The sequence below is a fragment of the Trachurus japonicus genome, chromosome 22, assembly GCF_045865225.1.
Source record: "Trachurus japonicus isolate A0001 chromosome 22, Traja_1.0".
Classification (NCBI taxonomy): domain Eukaryota; kingdom Metazoa; phylum Chordata; class Actinopteri; order Carangiformes; family Carangidae; genus Trachurus; species Trachurus japonicus.
Window position 1 is genome coordinate 21,887,224 of NC_140928.1, and position 20,705 is coordinate 21,907,928.

The 20,705-nt window shown below is 41.8% G+C and overlaps 1 protein-coding gene across 1 annotated transcript; it reads right to left on the minus strand.

The window, feature by feature from the left end:
• Positions 1-2,744: 2,744 nt before the first annotated feature.
• On the minus strand, positions 2,745-20,151 carry sertad4 (SERTA domain containing 4). Its single transcript, XM_085767255.1, has 4 exons — positions 19,613-20,151; positions 6,298-6,470; positions 5,855-5,973; positions 2,745-4,660 (listed from the first exon to the last, which is right to left on the minus strand). Exons 2-4 carry the CDS (start codon positions 6,449-6,451, stop codon positions 3,770-3,772), a joined length of 1,164 nt encoding a protein of 387 aa, XP_085623381.1. The 5' UTR covers positions 6,452-6,470; positions 19,613-20,151; the 3' UTR covers positions 2,745-3,769.
• Between the last annotated feature and the right edge of the window lie 554 nt (positions 20,152-20,705).

Consider the following 20,705-nt stretch of genomic DNA (forward strand, 5'->3'; position numbering starts at 1 on the left):
AACATCAGTTCAACATTATGACAGAGCTGTGGTGGAAGGGATGGCAACAAAAGCTTGGGTACCACCAGTCCACTGTCGTACTATTATGAATAATACCCCAAGTTGTAATTGTAGATACCTGCTTTTAGAAATTGTGATTTTGCACCATTGTGCTGCTTTTGCAATGATATGCCTGTTTAAAAATGAGTCAGGTAATAGTGAGAGTAATGAAAGGAGAGCCAGTGATACTGAGGGATGTGAAGTGGAGGCAGAGAGACGGGGGCAGGCGGAGCGGCAGGATACGCACAGCCCTGCGGCAGAGGTGTCATGAAAAGATGATCTTCCATCCTCACCTCGCAACAGAGCTGTCAAGATGTTCAGACCCGTGATTTAACCTCCCCACTTCACACTGTTACATCCGCCCAACACACACACACATTCTCTACATTATGTGCTACAATAGTTTAGCTGCTTTCAAGCAATCCAGAGCAATCACACAAAGTCACACAAAACCTGTGCAGCATTAGAAATAATCCAGTAATTAGGGCACACATATATCGAGCACTATTACTGGATCAAAAGAACATTTAACCGAAATCCCAACGACACCAGTGGATGACAGTCCTGTGTATGCAAATACTGCGTTCTGCTTGTCGACCAAGTATAGAAGAGTATATTCTTAAAATCTCTTCAGGTTTTGAGGGCTGCAGATAGGACGGTCTGTTTTATGTTGTAACAAAAGTGAGTATTGCAGGGACAAAAGATAAGACGGAGTGCAGGGAGGGGTGTGGAGGTGACTGCTCTGAGCGTAATGTCAAAAAGATTAACAAGAATCGAGCAGCAAAGTGACACCTGAGAGACATTTGGCGCGTGCAATAAGCTGCAGTGCCGCACTCCACTGAACAGCAGACGGGATGGGAGGCAAGACAATAAAGAGGAATTCACACACCTACATTACAGTAACACACATACACAGACTTCGGCGTATTGTATTCGAGAGCTGCAAGAATCAGCAAGGTTGTAATGTGAAGGAATGAAGGAGGAAGCTGTGTTGTTTATTTTTTTTCAACATTTCTTTTACTGATCTTTACACTTGTCACAGAACATCACATAAAATTATCAGAGCAGACATGCTCTTTTGTTGTTTTTAATAACAGACAATGCAGTTTTACATGTTCTTGTTTCAGAAACAGATATTGCTTTGTCAAATTCTTTCGTTTTGAAAAAAAATAAAAAAATACCACCGATAATCACAGGGTTTTTTGAGCATTAAAATTAAACAGGCTCGTATTTGACTTGTCTTGTTGAAGATATGACACTGATGCCATCGGGGATTCAAACTGTCAGTTGTGTAAGTCAGAAAAAAATATATAGGAAAAGGCAGGAATAATTCCACCTTGCAAACCGAGTGAGACCATCCTATTGACTTAAGTGTACATCACAAAAAAAGAAAAACACTATTGACAAACATATCTTTCCTTTTTTTAACAACTTTGGTTGGGGTTTGTCACCAGTGTGAGGACCCTAATCTTTCACAATGAACAAATAAGAAACCACTGATCATGCCGTCATATGAGTAGAACTGGTTTGGTATCCTACAGTATCTGTCCTTCATTCTTTTAATCAAATACAAAATGCATCTGCACCTGTGCCATCAATTGTGGGTCTTTTGTATTTATTTTATTTTTAAATGGAATACAGTTTATATTGACCAAATTATACCCAACCAGACTATGATTTCACTCTAAGAAGCTCAATTCTGTTTATTTGAAATGGGAGAAAGTTCAGGTGATACACACACAGGTGTGACTCTACAAAGGCAGGGCATACTGTGATAGTTAAAGGAATAGTTCAACACTTTGAGAACTGTCTCTATTTTCTTGTGGAGAGTCAGGTGAGAAGATGAGAGGCGCTGGTTGGAAAATTTAGTTGTTTTTACCCAGTTTATATTCCTCCTCTGAGCTGAAGGTCTCCTGGCTCCAGCTTTCCATTTAATGCATGGACATGAAAGGGATATCTACCTACTGATTTAACTCTAGGCAATATTGCGGATATGCTTATTTCTCAAAATGCTGAAATATTCCTTTAAGAATTTTATTGATTATAATTAAAAATTGGCTGAATGAGGCTTTTTTTAATGAGCTTTCCCAAAGGTTTCTGTAGGACGGACGCGCACACGGATGGAAAATTTCTCCTATGCGCCTGGTGGCTGGTCTGACTTTGACAGATGGGTCTGTTGTCAAAGTGTTTGTGAGCAAGACAGAGAGAGTGAGAGCAGGGTACAGAGGGATTGAGCTAAGTGACTGAGATCATGCAGTTCTACAATGATATAAATGTTACCAATACCCACTAATCATAAAAATAATAAACACAATCGAAAATCAATATGTCAGTCAATGTTTTCACTGTGATGGGTTGCTATAGATACACGTATGGGAAACACTCGGGTCCACACAAATTAATTTTCTGAATGCTGCTGGTCAGATCATTAGCCTCCAGCCTCCTTGCCTGATGATGAAAGATTTGCTTGTTTTAATTGCAAAAGTTCTGATTGGGAGGATAACAGCAAAACACACATGGGTGTATGTATTTACAGTGTCTAATTATTATGCTGACATTAAATCTTTAATTCATAGTATGAGATCTAGTTTCATGCTGTTAAGATTTAAATCATGTTTGGTAAATAAACGTTGATGGACAGACCTACCGAACCGTTACAAGTCTCATCTGCTTCAATCAGACAAATAGACGTGACGTTCAGAGCAGACTTGGCTTTTCAAGGCTTTTGAAACCGTCCTTGAAGGTTGGCTTTATGTTTGAGCGATGTCAAGACAGGTAGTGCTAGAAAACATGCATTTTAAACTAAAAAACAAAGAGAGCAAGTTTCGGGTGTGGAAATTTAGTTTGACTTTAAATGATTTTAACCTGTTATAAACATCTGAACAAATCCCTGCATTTAACTACATGCCCTGTTTTCGTCAAACGCAGTCATTTGGAATGCAAGATAGCTACTTAGTAACAAGAAGAATAACATTAACACATAATATACATGTATCTATAAAAACACTAAGGCACTTGAAATTGCGATTGAACATTTCCAATGTTTATGATTGTTGTCTCTGAAAATAATTTGAAGAACACATAATGTGCCGACGCTGCAGCACACACAGCCATTGCCTGAGACAGCATCGAAATCAACAGGCACACATTAACAATGTGTAACCAATGTTTAACAATAATAATAATAAAAAACCAGCTTCAAATCAAGTTTTAAAATGCTACATCATATCTTGCAAACACGCACACACATACACACGCACAGAAGCACCCGCTCGCAAATCCACATCCCTTTATTCAATAGGCTTGTTTAGGGTCCTGAATGGAGACCGTTGCACCAATAAAAAGCCCCATTTGAGACTTTTAGTTTTGTGCTGTGGGGCCTGAAAATGGTCTTGGAGACAGTGCAATAGCAAGCTTCACTTCACCTCTGGGATTTTCAGATCCCACCAAATGTGACCTTAACCTTCATAATTGCTTGAGAAATGTTTCCAGTGCCGAGGGAGGCCAAGAATTTTCTATTTTTCATCTGACCATAACACGAGCAATAGAGCTGGATTGAATTTGTCTGTGTAGAGTACATTATATCAGACCATTAAAATAAAGCTGACGTGGCAATACAATAGTGTAGTTAACTCACCCCTTCATCTGAATAATCTTCAACTGATGACAGTTGTCGTCATCAATGCATTTTCATTCAAACACAATGTAAGTAATTACCCAGAGAGCACAATCATTGTCTGTGAGCCCTGCGGTGCCAGAAGCTAACCTTGTGGAGCTCTCTGTCTGACGCCCACTGACAAGGTCTCACAATCTGCTCCTCTTCCTCTTCGTCCTCCTCCTCTTCTTCTTCCTCCTGCTCTCCCTCCTCCTCCTCTTCTACTCTCCCTGTCATGCAGCTTTCCTCCTCTGTCCTTGTGTGTGCACGACCCAACAAGGTCCTAGTCCTACTTTTCTGGCTCGACTTGTCTTTAACAACATCAATAGAAGGCCCTGCTTGTCTTTCGTCATCTTCTTCCTCCTCCTCCTCTTCCCTCTCTTCTTCTTCTTCTTCTTCTTCTTCATTCTCCTCCTCCTCTTCAACATCTTCATCCTCATCATCACGCTCTTCTACAGCTACCGTCAACCCTACCTTACTATGGCTAGCTAGCTGGAAAAAGGAGGAGGAGTGCGGTGTGGACGGGCAGGTGGAGAGTGCTGCATCGTACATGGAGAACGGGAGGTGGAGGTAGTGTCCTGCAGCAGCTGCTGCCGCGTAGATGCAGCAGCACGTCTGGGCACAGTCCGGCCGAAGATCCCCCTGTCCTCCACGGACCATACGGAAGCGCTTACGGAAGGGCGGTCCGGCCTGGGGTGCTAAGCAGATCCGGGTGGGTACGGCACCGTGGAGCGCCTGGTGAGCAGGACTGGTGCTGGCTGGGAGGACACAGGGGCTGGCAGCGAAAGCTGCATTGGGTGGGAAACACCAGTCAGTGCTTTGGAGCAGGATCTCAGCTCGTAGACGCCGGAGGAGGTTGTTAACGAGGACGGAGCGTCGGAGGAAGGCCTCTGGGTCGTCGATGAATCTCATCTTCTCCAGGGAGAGACGCAGCACGTGGGCGCGCTCCTCCAACACTGGCGCAACCTGAAGGACAATTTTCCATTAGATGTATGTAACTTGGTCAATTATTTAAAGAAGCAGGGATGCTGATTCAATAAGATTACATTACCAAACCAATTTTGAGCAACCTCAGAGAAGTATTCATCTTTTTAACGAAGATATTTATGCACATAAATGCAAATGCAAATGCAAACAAGCTTTAAAAAGAGAACTGTGCAGAGGCGGTAGCAAAGCTGTTATAGCTTCGACATCAGCCTACTATTTAACCATGTAGCATTTACATAAATCTTATAGGATTTGAAGTTTTGGCTGGAAAACAGTTGCTTACAACACTTGAATTAGAGCCAGTCTGAATAAACAAAATAACAGGCTGTGTCCTAAATCACTCCCTACTGACTACTGAACTACATTTAATATCCATATCTTCATGCAGAACTGATGCGCTTTGTTGCCCTCAAACATTTCCACAATGGAACATTAGGGTCATGTGTCACGGCATGTACATTAGTTAACGGTAACAATCCCAAAGTACACTTTAATAAATGTCATGAAAAACTGCATGTTAAAGACGACACTCAATTATGATGATTCTACAGTAAGTGTCTGAAATCTCAAATGCACTGTGGAGTCAATTATGGAGTGTCATGGAGAATATTGGCTGAATATAATTCTGGACACTAAGTATCAGTTTCTGTTTCTGCATTAATATTTAAAGAACTCACTGATTGTCTTGACTTACATGTCTTCATTTAACAGTAGCTGTTCAATGTGCACAATTTTCTTTTCTTCATACACTTTGACCAAAAGAGTTTCAATAACCACTCCCTTTCACTGTAGCACGATGTGAATCAGTATATCATCTTGACTTATTGTTTACATTTTCTTATTAGAGGTTGACCCACACACAACATAACAACACACTGATTAGGTGTGCGTTACGTAATAAATTCTGACTGAACTGCAGTAGTAGTTATTGGTTCCATGTTGTTTTTGTTTTGTACTTTTGTTACAATGTGATCAATACCCCCCCCCCCCCCCAAAAAAAAAAACACTTAAAGCAAGACTGAAGTTAATGCAACTTGTTCATAATACTTCATAATCAATTCACATGTCAAACATAGTAGCCCACCACTTTCTTAGACCTAGTAAAATTCAGCCACAGAACAGAACCCTAAATAAAGTCATTTCACATGAATGCTGTGGACTGGGAATACTTACAGTCTGACAGTATGTCCTGAAACTGAAGGAAGGTTCATCATCATCATCGACAAACTTCCTCTTGAAATATGCAATCCTCGACACTGAAACATGATCAGGAACTCGCCTACACGGGGGTTCTGCAGAGAGACAGAACACCGTCATAAATCAACTGCACTATGGGACTCTTTAATGTTTCCACGACTTGGACATGAGGCCAAGTATGACTGCATCTTTTCACAATTTAAACATCATGAAATACCTCTTATTTCGAGTGCAGTGGGGCCATAGGCCACAAAGTTATAGGCAGAATCCATATCACAACTGCACATCTGACTTAGCTCAAGTCCTGTTCCTTCACCGTCTATTCAACCACCACAGCCTGCGCTTGTTTTGTGGAACAGCATCTGATTAAGTCAGGCTTAAATAAATGACTGAATGAACATCTGTGTTGGCGTGTGTACCTTGTGTAAATTGCTCTTCAGAGCTGCACGGTGGGGCAGAGCTTGACAGGCAAGTCTTAGTGCAGCGCTCTGATTCCCATATGGGCTGATATGCGGAGAGCGGTGGGTCTCCTTCTGGGTCCAGGAAAGGATTCATGGACAAAACAAGGGTCATCTCTCTTTCTGATTTTGGTCTGGAAAAGAAAAACAGAATGGAAATGAGTACAAGTGGACAACAAAGGACTGAAATCAGCTGTATTCCTAATATTCACTCGCAAAAGAAGTGAGGTTATTTTTGTGCATTTTCTCAACGTTCAGTCAACTAATATGCTTGTTATTGGTTAAGTCAGCACCAGTTTGTAAACTGTTTTTACACATCAACAGCAAACACGTCATCTCCATAAATTTCACAAGCGTTTTGCATATGCCTTCCTAATGATGTGGCAAATGATAACAAGTGTGTCCATGATCCTGGCAAATACGCTGGTGTTGCATGGAGGAGTTAACCAGCCTCTGTGCGAGCTGTGTGACGAATCTGAACTACGATAATGGCGAGCGTTGAAAATTGGCAGATGGCTGGCAACTCTGCGATACGTAACAAGTGGGGCACAGATGGAGAGATGACACCCACTCACACCATGAATTCCCTATTGATTAGGTGGTAGGAGAGTTAGCGAGATGTTTGACACCAATTTGTTCAGTGAAATGTATCCCACACGTGGAAATGTGCTGGGAAGCTGTGTCAACAGCATGGTAATCTGGGAAGCAGAGGAAATGTGCACTCACTGTGCCAGTGGGTCCAGTGCAAAAAGGCAAACAACTAGGCAAACAAAAGGTTTTTTTTTTTTTCAGTGAGTTTCTAAACGATACAAATATTTGAAGCCAGATTAGCTTATGTTTAAAATTACTGATGCAGATAAGAAACATGAGGCTGACACATCACTTGGCAGCGAGCAGGGCTAACCCTCCAACTGAGCGTCTTTCAATCTGACAGCAGAGCCCTGCTATCAAGACACAAAGGGGGCCTGAGAGCCAAAGCTGGTCTCCGAATCTGCAGTGAGGGACTGTATAGTCCTTTTGATCACAGTGAATGGCTGTCATCTGGTTAGCTGTTGTTTCCTCCCCTTCATGCAGAATGCAAAGGCCAGCTGTTTGAGGAATAAGCGGCTGGACCTCCTCGTCACCACCTTTCCTCCTCGGAGCGTCTCCTGCCCCTCCTCCACCTGCCTGCGCGAGGGGATGTCATCGCCCCGCAACCCATCCTGACAGACCAAACTGAGGCGACACCATCTCAGCCTTACCCCTGTTGGGGGAGCTGATTAAAATGTCCGCTTCAATAAGCTCCCCGCTTTGCTTGGATGCACAGTTTTATTTCAGTGTGCTGCTTTTCTAGTGTTTGCTTTCAACAGACTAATCAGAACCACCTAAAACCAGTGAAACATCACCTCAGACTGCGCTGCTCTCACCAAACCTATCTACCAGCCGCAGGGAGCAATGCATTACATGGAACAGCTTTACATTTTCTATCTCATAAGGATGTATCAGGCATGCTTTAAGATCAACAGTCAACTACAACAGCCCACTACTATTTCTGCATCACTGCAGCTGAACCACTAATCTGTCTTTTTTTGTCAATTTTACGCCCCATCTTATCCTAACTCGTGAACAAGCGCCCCCCTGAGAATCTACAGTATATGGTCGTGAAGGAGGTGCATGTCCCTGTGACAAACTGCCCTGGGGACAGACTAATGGCATGTCTACACAGAAATTGTTTCAACTGCGTTTTTCACTCGACTCCCAGTTCATATTCTGGTCAATCACGCCGTCTACACAGTCTTGCATTTTATTTGCGTGTAAAATCAACCCAAAGTGTATTTTTACATTCCAAGTGTTGTGTTGTTTTTTCTCCCACTTCATGTGTGTAACTGTCATTTTGAGTATCAGGCTCTGAACCAAAACCCATTGACCTACAACTCAATACTGTGCAGATGTATGAGGAGCAGATACACCTTCCGGGTAAACACGGTTGTCAAAATCTGACACGTTAGGATTCATTGACACGTCTGCATATGCACATATATTTATACACTGGGATATGCTGCATTACATTTTCAGGAAATTAAATTCGTAAACTTATTATAGACTAAATAATTCAACGAGAATGCTTATTTTTTTCCACTAAATTAAAGAGCTGTAAAAACCATATGAATACCAATTAGCGCCATAAAGCAGCACCACTCATTGGTCGACAACTTTGCCTATGATGGCCTTCACAGCCCACAGATGTCAAAACATGCCTTGGGATAACCTATGTTATGATCTGATATGAATAAATCAAACTGAACTGAATAAACTTTGCCTACTGACAAGTGTTTGCATGCGGCTGCAACGCTGACTGCCACTGGCTGAGGTGGATCCTGCGTGGGGGGCGATGCGATGTGTCAGTGTACGACAGGTGAAGAGGAACAGCTGGTGACTCCACGTGTATCAGAGAACACGCTTTTCTACACTCGCCTGAGGCCGAACCCAGTGAGTTGTTAACAGTGACGTGGACTGCAGCTCCCTGAGAGTTACAGATGTGATACTTGGAGGACAAAGGAAAACAACAGACTACAGTTCATCACCACCAACACGTTCTCCATACGGCTCAACTGCACAGCTGCAGGACGTCTGATTCACCTCTCGCTGTCCGTCGCAGCCTGAACCGCAGCCATTACAGTTTTGCTCATAATCCTCCACGTCACATTATGGATTATTCACATTTTATGATGTGTTGTCATTGTATTTGTGTGAGCTGGATTCCGCTGCTGAGGGCTCCCCCACCAAGGACCACCAACTAGGGCCAATTATGTCACTGTTATTGAGTGCTAGTGCCATGGTTAATTAGCAGCTTTGGCCCTTCTCATTTCCCCCCTGAGCTGCTTTTTTACCCTCAGCTATTTTCCTCTCCATCACCTCCCCTTGCCGCTGCTGTTGCTACGTTTGCTTGGGCACAAAGAAACAAGCATGCCATCACTCCCCCTGCCCTCCGTAGGGACCTCCATCTCGACATCTCCCCCTCCCTCTTTCACCGTCTCTTTCATCCCCCAGTCTCAATCTCTCTCTCTCTCTCTCTCTCTCTCCTTCCTTGTGTGTGTGTGTCTCTCTCTCCCCCTCTGTCTCTCTCGCTGACATCCTTTCAACAGCGGTCACAGATGACAGCTCTCTGAACCGGGGGGGTGAAAAAAAAAACACACACACAAAAAAAAACAATGAGAATACCGACAGAGCAGCTTCCCTGCATGTACAGCAATACTTCTTGTTCTTCAAAGAAAAGGAAGGAGGATGAGGAGGGGGGGGGAGAGACTGTGTACAAGTGTGTGTGTGTCTGTGAAAAAGAAAGGGAGAAACGGGTTGAGAAATAAAAACAAGGAACGAGGAGAGAAAAATCTCCTGGGGGGATATCATCCCTCTCTTTCTCTATTTCTGTCTGCAACTCGCAGGAATGTGAGAGTGACTGAGAGCGAGTGCGAGCTGTGTGTGTGTGATTGTGTTTAACAGAGTGTGTATTTTGAGGGGGGGGGGGAGAAAAAAAGAACCTGTGAGTGTGTACAGGCATAAGCGAGTGCATGCGAGTGTGTATGCGAGGCACTGCTTCACCTCTGTTCAGTCACAGCTCCTCTGGCATCTTCCCTCTCTCGCAGCTTCCCTGCCTCTGTCTAACTCTCCATCTCGCCTTCTTTTTCATTACACCCTTTGATGATGAGAAGTTAATTGCGGTGCCAGGGCACGAGACAAACCGTGGGAGGGGAGCAGAGTGATGGAGAATAGGAGGGGAGAATGGGGAGAGGTGGAGGAGCAGATAGAGGGAGGACCGAGGGAGGGATGGATAGATGGAATGAGTCAGGGAAGGAAAGATAAGTGCCTTAGGAGCCTTGTCATGAGTGGAGACAGATCGCCCGCAGGGATGATTTCTGCTGCTGTGATTGACTCACTCCCTCCAGCGCTGAGATAGACAGGCGCACACACACTCAGACATGCACAGCTTGTAGTGTCCTCAAACATTTGGAGAGAAAGTCAGCTAAGGCCATGACAGTCAACCGTGGCGCTCCGGGACCACACTACTGATGTCACACTCTGCCGTTCACACACATAACAGTGGGTGTTGTTGTATCTTCCTCACACTAAGCTATTTTTGACATCCACGTTCTAATAATATATCCAGAGTCTTTGGCAGCTTTGAAGATTTTAATTAGGGATTTGGATTAATTTGGGGTATTGTTAAGGTAATATTATTTGCATTGCATTCATTATCGCACACCTTTCACTTCACATTACCCAAAAAGAGCATCACCTGTGATCATACACCTGTATCACTCCACCAAGAGCTTCAGCCTCCGTTGTGTTTATAAGACAAGAGGTTAGTTGCTTGTGAGGTAGCTAGCTAGCTGGTTTACTTCAGAAAAAACAGTGAGAGACAAGATAATAATTAACATTGCTTTCAATGACAGCTGTATTGAGTAAGGTAAGGAACTTTTATGCTAAATTTGCACTTTATTTTGAACTGGTAGCATTGGCTATGTAGCAAGTGGCTCCCTTAAGGATGTCAATCCCAGTTTTCCACTAAAGTTACAACTACATTGAAATCTAAATAATAATTTAAAAAAGCATATCTTGGAAAACAGTATTTCCAGCTTTTTATCACTGAATAGTGAACAGTTCAAAAAGTGTTTTTATCTTATCAATAAAAAAAGAAAAACATTACATAGAAGAAATCTCAATCTCATCTTGTTAAATCATCTTGATACCCTTGATTATTTTGGGACTAACTAGCTTCACACTGTAGTGCAGGAACAACTCAAATTCATGCATCATCAACTTGTGGGGAATGTGGACTTTTTGGCGGTACTTTTAGTTTCAGCCTCAGTCTGTTGGCGTGATATTCAGATGTAGCCACAAAGCCAGCATTTATGTCAGATATCCATTTCAAAAGAAACAGATATATTCATCGCTTTTTTACTCTACGGATCTCCCCCTATAGTTTCGGAGTGCATATTTTCACTGCTGTAAAAACTCACAGCTAACCCCCCCCCGGCCATGTGCATTTGTTTTTAATGAAGCCGACGAGAAGGCAATCCATGTAGCGATGTCTACCGAGGTGGGTAATGTTAACAAGAGATTACGGATTACCGGCCGTGTTTGTGTCGTAGTGCTGTAAAGTCCATGTTTCTCACAAGATGAGATCTGGGACACCAGGTCAAAGGTGCTGATCTTGTAAGGTTGGTTTTTGGCCAAGAGACCGTAGATGGAAAGCAGAGCGCCTCCATTCTCCCCGTAACAAGTCATTTAACCATCACAATTACTCCAAAGCTGTTTAATTAAGGTGCAAATCTTGCATAGTTCCTCTTTAAATAAAGGAAACCTCCTCAGTTTGTCATTATTAAACTTAGCACTGTTTTCAGGTTGTTGGGCTTTGACTAAGCATATCCATTTTTGTTTTTCTGCTCAGACATTCCTCTGCTGCATGCCTCAGATATGAGGACTGTACTTTCGCCAGCAGCTCTTATTTTCACATTTCTTTTGCAACTCCCGCACAATATCAACAGGAGGTGGTTTTTATGATGAAAGTGGTGCTGACTTTGGTCGCAGGCATTTATGTTAGTACAGTCAGTAAACTATGACCCTCCAGGGTTTCAAGCTTATCTGCTTGTTATCTTCATCCTGTCAGCTGTAGCTTTCTAAGAGTGTTTCAAAGTTTTACTTACTTGTTCCAACCTGAATTTAATAATAATAAAAAAAACAGTCCAAGAAAAAAATACCTAAGCCAAACATGGGGGCAGATTTCATTTGTACAATGATTCTCGAGAATGAAACATGCGTCTAATAAACCTTGTGCTCTCAAAGTAATTTTCTCTGTGGCCTCAAAAATGCTAATCAATCCAGCATGTGTTTGACAGTGTATGCTGTATTACTGTGTGTGTGTGTGTGTGTGTGTGTGTGTGTGTTTACTCCCTGTTCTTTTGGCCAGGTTTTTACTAAGTGTTTCCGAGCCTTAGGGGAACAGATAGCAGTGAGAAGAGTTCATGTCTGTGGTTTTCACATCAAAATAGATCCCAGACGACCCGCGAGGGTCTTCACAGCACACACAGGCATGCACTGTACTGTATCACATCTCAACAACTGCACAGAATCGGAAAGATAAATTGTAGAACTGGGAATTCTGGGAGCAGGAATGTGTTGGTGAGATTCTGTTCTGTCATATTCTATTACCATAAATGAACACGCCCATTGCATCATGAAACAAATAAAGCCTAACAACAAGGACTATACATTTATTATTACAATTATAGAACTACAGAAAAATAGATAGTGTTATTATCTATTATTATTGCACAAATTGCTATGGCCAAAGACTGTGATCATAATGTTTTTCTACTGTAGGCAAAATTGACTATTTCTTGCAGTAAAAATTTAATTTGATCAAATTAGTCATCTGGATTAAACTGGAACATCATTATCAAATGACAGAACTGCAGTTTCCTAAATGATGTTGGGACAATTCATTGGTCTTGTCTTTTTTTTTTTTTTTTTTTTTAATTTCTCCAATGATGAGCACTGTGACAGTTCACAGCCTCCAGCTTAACATTTGTACTATTATTATGAGTAAAGGACGTGCTTACACACTTGTAAACTGCTAAATAAGAAAAAAGTCCATGTAATTGTAGAAAAACAGTTAATAATATTTCATGTCTATCCATGTGAATTATCTAGGATTATCTGTGATTAACTGTCAAGTCCTGATAATACGAACACCATATTTTCTAGCAAACCAAATAAAAATGAAAACCTAACTACGACTTGATGACAATCCGAAGACACTTAAATGGTTTTAATGCTTAACCATAGTGCCGGACCATGTGTCATGCCTTTCAGATCATTTTACTGGTGAGACAGTTCACAGGAAATGGACAATTTGAGGGAACAAACTGGCAGGAAAGTCGAATGAAATGTCTTCCACATGCATAAAGCACTGGGAACTGTGTTGACAGTAACCTTGTGCATATAGTGAGAAAAACCCTTTTATAAGTCACTCTTGACAATGTCAGTTCTTGTCAGTGTCAGCTCTTGTGTATGTCAGTATTATTCCTGTATAGACACAGACAGGTGTGTGCATGTGTGTGTTTGTGAGAGAGAGAGAGAGTGTGTGTTTACAGTGACAGTTTGTGTGGTGGACCAAATCTAAGTGATACATCTCCACAGTGAGAAGATAAGTGGGCGTAGCCCTGAAAGAGCTGCCTGTGGTTGCATTGACAGGAGCTTCAACAGCAAGCTTCCTCATAGCTCTGTGATCTCACGGCAGGAACTTTGAATCTCACAGGAAGGGGGAAAACTTGAGTACAGACACTGCCGTCCCTGCTCCCCTGCATTTCTTTTTTAGTTTGATGCCTGCTGCCTCCGCTCACACTCACAGAAACTGAATGCTGATGTGTTCTGACAGGGACAGAGCCACAGAAATCTGTCACATGTGGAGTACCTGTTGTATCTTTGTAGTGTTGCCTGGTCACCTGCAACTACTTTGATGTTCAGCCTTTTAAATCCTCTCACTTGAGACTGAATTCCTCCAGGAACATACGCAAGTGCTACGGCAAATGCTGCAGTGAAATGCAAAACCCCTTTGCAGCTGGTGAAGATAACTTAAGGCCTCATCAATTAAACTGGGGGTTTCTGCAATAAAAGAAATATGGACATGAATATGTGCAGACATAAACATAATAACTAAGAAATGCAGTCCAAGTCATTAAACTGGTGAAAACAAAATACAACATGTGCAATGGAAACAGGCTGAGTGAATAAATCATAAAGAACATGAAGCATGACTGTAACGTCGCTCAAGCTCTAACTGAAGACACGAAAAATGAGACTGAAACATTTGACGTGTGTGAGCCAATGAGGAAAATGTAACGGTCCACAGACTGAAATATGAAACAGACATGAATGTTGTCCATCCCATTTTCTACATTGTTATTCTTCTGCCTCGGTTTAATGACATGACAAATTAACACAACAGCTCTTAATATTTGCATGAGAGTATTGGTTAAAACAGTGTTTATAATTTCATCAGTTTTATGGAAGTCTTGTTAAAATTTTGGCTACGTTTGGATAGAAACTTTGCTACTGAATGTCAAGTGCAAATTGTAACTCTTTTAGTATAATACTTTATCAAGATATTGTGTTTGTTATGACTAATTGTGTATTGTTCTGTTATGTATGTATTACCATGCAGTGGTTTCACAGAAAATATCTGCGTATCAATGTTTTGGCCTTCGGAATGTCTTTTAATAATGCCCTGAAATCTACATAGTGTACATTTACTTCCCATCCTCTCACTGGAGCACTGCTATCTGTGAGAAATGGTTATATTAATGCAAATACTTGAATTCTGGACAGTACCAAAAAAAAATTCAGGTAAATACCGGGCAGAAAGTGGGCTAATGAGTAATAGACTGTAGGAGAGAAATTCCTCTGGTGTTGATCGTCATACTGCAACTGAGAACTCTACGCCAAGCTACAACCCACTTCTTCTCAGTATGGAGAAGACTCATTCCATCAATATGCCTGTTGGCGTGGGGGCGGAGAGTGTGCAAGCGCTGGCATCAGAGGGTGAAGCACACAGCAAGACAGAACAGATAGGGAATAGATAATAGGTTTCATGACATCAAGTTCTCCTTCAGAGCAGCAACAACAAGGCACTGTACGCCATGAATCAAAACTGAGACACTCAAACAGCAAGCAATTAGCCCCCTACTAGTAGAGTGGACCACAGTCGCACAGAAACACTGAGAATAACCACGCTGAGCAAATTAGACGTACAATCTGAAGAGGCTTTGCAGAAGCATGCTCAACTTATAAATCAATGCCATAATAACACTGAATCTATGCTTTTGGGTATTTTATAAAATCTTGGGTGCATTGAAATCTTAAAGGTCCTTGCCTTAATATACTTATGTGTGACATTAGATCCTCTCTGAGGAGTTTGTTTACGATTTAAGATGCTTAAAAACTGTCTTGGTTATGTGCCTTTTGTATGCCATGTATGATTACTGTTAAACCGCCTTGCTTAAAATGCTTCTACGGCGCTCCACTAAGTGCAACGCCTCCTTGTGCATACATAAACGTTACCTACAGTTATGTTGGCAAACATCAGTGCAAACTTTTGCACAGGATGTCCATATACATTTGCAAAACGGAGAGTCACGCAGGGTGATGTCTTGTCCCTCCTTCCTTAAAATAGCATTCATTTGTTCTTATACAGATATTGGATGCCATGTACAGTAACAATGCATCTGTGGCATAATTCATGGCATTGATAATGAAGCCAGATGGCACTGAGATCAGCACATATCTCTGCGCCTAATTAATATCATATTGAAATGGAAGACAACAGGCCCATTGTCATGATATATAGAGTTTTCTATGGACTTTTCAAGGCCAGTTTAGTGGATTTACATTCACACTGGACAATTACACATATGATTGAAAAACAAATCAGACATGCACTCATATAGTTTAAATACTGTTTAAAACTGATGTCTGTTCCCGGGCATGTATGGTATATTGTTCTTTAACTGTGGGTCAAATTTGTCTGTTCTTATTTTGTTTGTCTGCGTCTGTTTTGCCTTGATATTGTCTGTCTGTGCTCTGTCTTGTAATTGTCCACTGTATGACTTGTCATCACAAGGTTTTAAAATTCTGTGTTATGTTTTTTAGAAACCTGCCTTGGGACTGCGGCTGAAATTTAGCAGTTGTGCTAAGTCCGGCACATTTACACTGATGCTTAATGTGTCAGTGTTGATGAATGTGCACTGTCCCAATTCAATAAATAAAGAAATGAAATGAAATGAAATTTACATACACAGGTGATTATATATTGTATTTCAACAACTTATGAATCTGACGAACCAGATGGTTTGTTACATAGAACCATCTGGAGTGGTGTTGTTGTAAACTGAGAGGGGAGGAACTTGCAAAAAATACTTAGCAGGTGACTGGATAAATCATCAGTCTATCATTGTCTATGACAGGCTAACTCCAACCAATCAGATTCTGACCCATCCCATTTTTCCCCCACTGGAACACATTAATAAATCAAACTATTGCTGAAGCCAGTGAGCAGATTAAATTTTACGACAACAGAAGTGTGGAAATACTCTCCAGTTCTGGTATAACTGACGGTATAGCGCCATCTCTGTAGCAGATGCCACTGCCAGTAGTTGCTACTTCATAGGAAGGTGGGAGTTTGACCACAAGTTTGGCAAGATGGGTTCTCACTTATGGGAAATCCAGCTTCTTCACAAACTAAATTACTTCCCATTGTAAAATGGGTGTAAACAGACATTATTATGAATCTAATTAATGGTTTTATAGAATCTGTTTATTTTAAGGAGAGCCTGGACAATAGTAGTAGCACAAAGTAGCAGCACAATCATTCCTCTCTAGATCTGTCTTATACTGATGATATTTTCTTTTTTCTTCTTCTTTTTTTTGGTTGCATCCTAGATTGTGTTTGTGCCAGCTTGCAGCCTGTCAAGAGGCATCAGTGCAGTGTGCAAATGGTGGAGGGCCGTCTTGGCCGTGGTGGCGTGACTAAGCTGGGTTCAGAGCCCTTAGGGTTTCACCCGGCGCTCCTCTTGCTGAGTGGTGACACATGTGTTGTGACAAGGCGGCTGTACGGAGCTGCATTATGGTTTATCTGGGGATGGCTTGTTGTGGCTGTGAGGGTTAACAGGCCAGGGCTCTTTGGGTATGTCAGTGCCATTCTCCTGGAGGTGGATGCACCGCATTAAAGACAGACAAGGGCATCGGCATGTGCTTATTTTAAAAACAAACAAAAAAACATTCTTTGTCACGTTACAATATCCCCAAGTAATCCCTTTCACACTGCTGAACAGGCAATGTTAAATGGATTTCCGAGCTATGTATGAGAGAGTGTGAAACTGAAGGACGTTTTCAAAGCTAATGAAAAAGGTATGAAATCCATCAAAGCCAGAAATATTTTACCACAATTAGTTATACACTACTTTTACTTTCTATAATGCAAGGCATTTTGTACCATTTTTGTACATGTTGCATTAAAGTACCTAAAATAAATTAATCTTGCAGATTAAGTACAGAAGAATTACTGAGGAAACATTTTTATGAAGTAAGTAAAGGATTTTTAGTTGTAGGGTCCCAGACTGTAAATGTAAGTCATAAGGTCTCAGCTATAAATAAAGGTCACGTCACACCTTCCTCTATTTTTACAGTTGGGTAGAAACAAATGTGTGTTTTCCTCTCCTCTCAAGTTGTCCACCTTAGTTGTGTGTCTTTCTGGAGCACAAAGGCGTATTCATGACAGGGAAGCAGTGCCTGAGGGGAAGAAAGAAGTCTGGGGCTACACCCTGCAGTCCTCTCTCTCCCCCTCTCTCACACAAACACACACAAGGAGGAACACACACACTAAAGCAGCTCAACTTGTCTTGGCTGAAACCTTTTACACAAAACAGAGCAGCAAAAGAGAGAGAGAGACAAAGGGAATGAGATGTGAATCCGGCCAACTATCATCACCACTGAGTGCACTAGATGGAATATACACTATCCACTGCACCTGCTTTATTCTGCCTTTTCTGGCAAATTACAAACCATTACAGGTTGGTGTATGAGCAACCCCACTTCAAGCGATGTTAATTTTATGCTTGGCACTGCATTCGCTGAAAGGCAGCCTTTAAAAATGTATTGAATCTCCTTCAGTGTACACTACATGTCTGCTAAGAGCCATGTTTTGAAATGCTGTTCCAGATGTGAGACCGAGCACCCCGCTGAGAGAGATGAATGTCTAGGGGGCTGTGGGCTACCTACAGGTTCACATCCTTAATGAGCAGAAGAGTCTGCTGAGAGCAAGATATGATTGATAGCGCCGCGACAGAACTGAAAGAGGGGAATCGCAGCAAGGGCTTTTGATAAAGACGATGGGGTGGAGAGCTTTGGCAGGCAGCAAAGAGAGGGAGTCTGGCATCGGACTTGCTGGTGCTAGATGCCAGGAACCTGTCCACCGTGCTGCAAAGCCGGAGTGCTTCCTCTTGTTACAACCCCTCTTCCCTGGTCTGTGAGTTTAATCTGGGCTGGATGCTCTCCCCTGTTGCGTGCCTCCCTATATTCCACATAACACACTTTTCCCTCCAAGGGAAACAAATAGCAAAGGTGGAATTCCTGGCAAGTGACTCCGGATGTTGTTGGCAGTGAGTGGAGGTGAAGCGCATCCAACCCTATTACCAGCCCACTGCGCTAGAAGCCTTTCTTTCACCAAAACGGCAGATAAAGAAGGTTAGAGACAGAAGGAGAGACGGGAGTTTATTTATGACACTTATTCATGAGACACGCTGTGCTAGAATTTCTCCCTAATCCTTTCTTGGGCTAACAAAGTGTTAATAGTCCACTCTGAGTGGAGTCGAGGCTTGTGACACTAAGTCTAGGAAAGCACAGAAATGACATCAAGGAGAGAATTACAACAGAAGCTCAGAATTCAGCTAAACTGCCTAAGCCCCGTCCTTTCAGGAGGCAGCAGTAATACAGGCAACCGCCACTTCAGGATTTGCAGCCAAGTGCTGTCCCCACAAAATAATGAAGTGAGGCTGGATGGACGCCAGGAGGGTGGCTGGTTATGTCAGCCTGCATAATGTGTTAGACCAGGGTCTCTGTCATGTCATACTTATGAGCTATTGACTGCCCCGATTCTCATTAATCCTGCAGTATCACATCCAGTCGACCTAATAAAGGTTAATCCCATAAATTACTGAGTTCAGTTGACATTCCCTACATTAACCACGAATGTCTTGACTAATACAAATTTACTAAATCAGCAGAATAACTTCATACATTTTTGGTTTTAATTCACTATATTTATATGATACAGTCATCAAGTTTCAGTTGATATTGTTCATTTGACTTAATTGAAACGAAGCAGAGCTGCTCTGGAAAAGTGGTGTCTATACCATTTATTATTAAAAAAAAAAAAAAGACTCAAGAATAACTCATTGTTTTCCTTCTTAGTGTGACTAACTGCACAACATCAAGTATGGGCGGCGACAGGAGATGTGCACTTGCCAAAATTTAGTTTGAATCCAGATGGGATGCTGTGTGGTTTAGTTAACTGTAACATTACTGAAACAAAGACACACACACACATTGGACTTTGTGTGTTAAAGAAACACTACAGGTAACTTCAAAGCAGAAAATTAAATGTAGCCTATATTTCTCAATGCAGTGAAGATATTCTGACATTTTTTGTGTGACATATTTAGCTGAAGGAATGTGGGCTTACCTGTCTTGGTTTGTTTTGCCGTCGTCCTCGGCTCCACACTTGCTTTGTGATATCGACTGAAATCCAAGGTGCGTTGATGAAAAATGAAAAACTCCTACTGAATAAATACTAGCGTGTCCTCCGCTGGCTCCGTGTTGTTCTAATTTTAGCCTACTCGCAGACACGCGAACCACACAGGCGGTTTAAACGCTACTTACGTAATTACTGGTTAATTGGCTACTTGTCTAAATACTAATCATTAAGCGCGCGCGTTTCTCCCACAAGACCCGCGCGAAGCATCCCCACGCGCTTTCCTCACTGGCAAAGATACACAGCTGCTTTTTTGTTGTTTTTTGTTTCCTTTCCTCGGTGCAGAGATTGAAGGTGAGCTCTGGCTGTCTCGGTGGTGTGCTTGTCTAGTCCATTCACGGTGGTTTCCGTGCTGAAGGTCCGGACGGAGCAGCTCACGTCGTAACGGCTGGGTTGACAGTTAATATGAATGTGTGGCGGAGAAAACAACACCAGCGTCGCAGCTTCATTCCCTCCAGTCAACTACTGCTGAGGAGTTCACGTGCTGCTCGGAATTTACCCCTCTCTCTTGGTCAACAAGTTGAAAGTGAATCAATATAGCTACAGTAACAGCGTCAGAGTTACTGCTGCTTTTGATTCTGTTTTGTGACACTGTCACTAACTATTGTTTTCATTCATATTTGATGGTGTTAACTAGTTTTTGGACCAACAACCACAACATATTTAGATTGCTTTCTTTGTCCAACTGGTATATTAACTTTACAATTACATTGAACCCAAGTAAGCAGCAAATTTACATCTACAAAAGTTGCAACCAAAACGCTTCTAGGATTTGTACATGCCTAAATTAACAGCCTAAATTAATTAATAATAATTGAAGATAAATGTAATCACCCCAATAACCCTGTGTAGCCTACCTGATGAATTTGTAAAAAGATTAGTAATTTGCCTTAAAAACAATTCTAACCAGCAGTCTGAAATACCACACAATACAACACAAGAACCATGAAAAAATGATTATAAAAATAAACACAGATTCCTGTAAAAATCAATGACTACTCACTTATCATTATCATTGCTGATT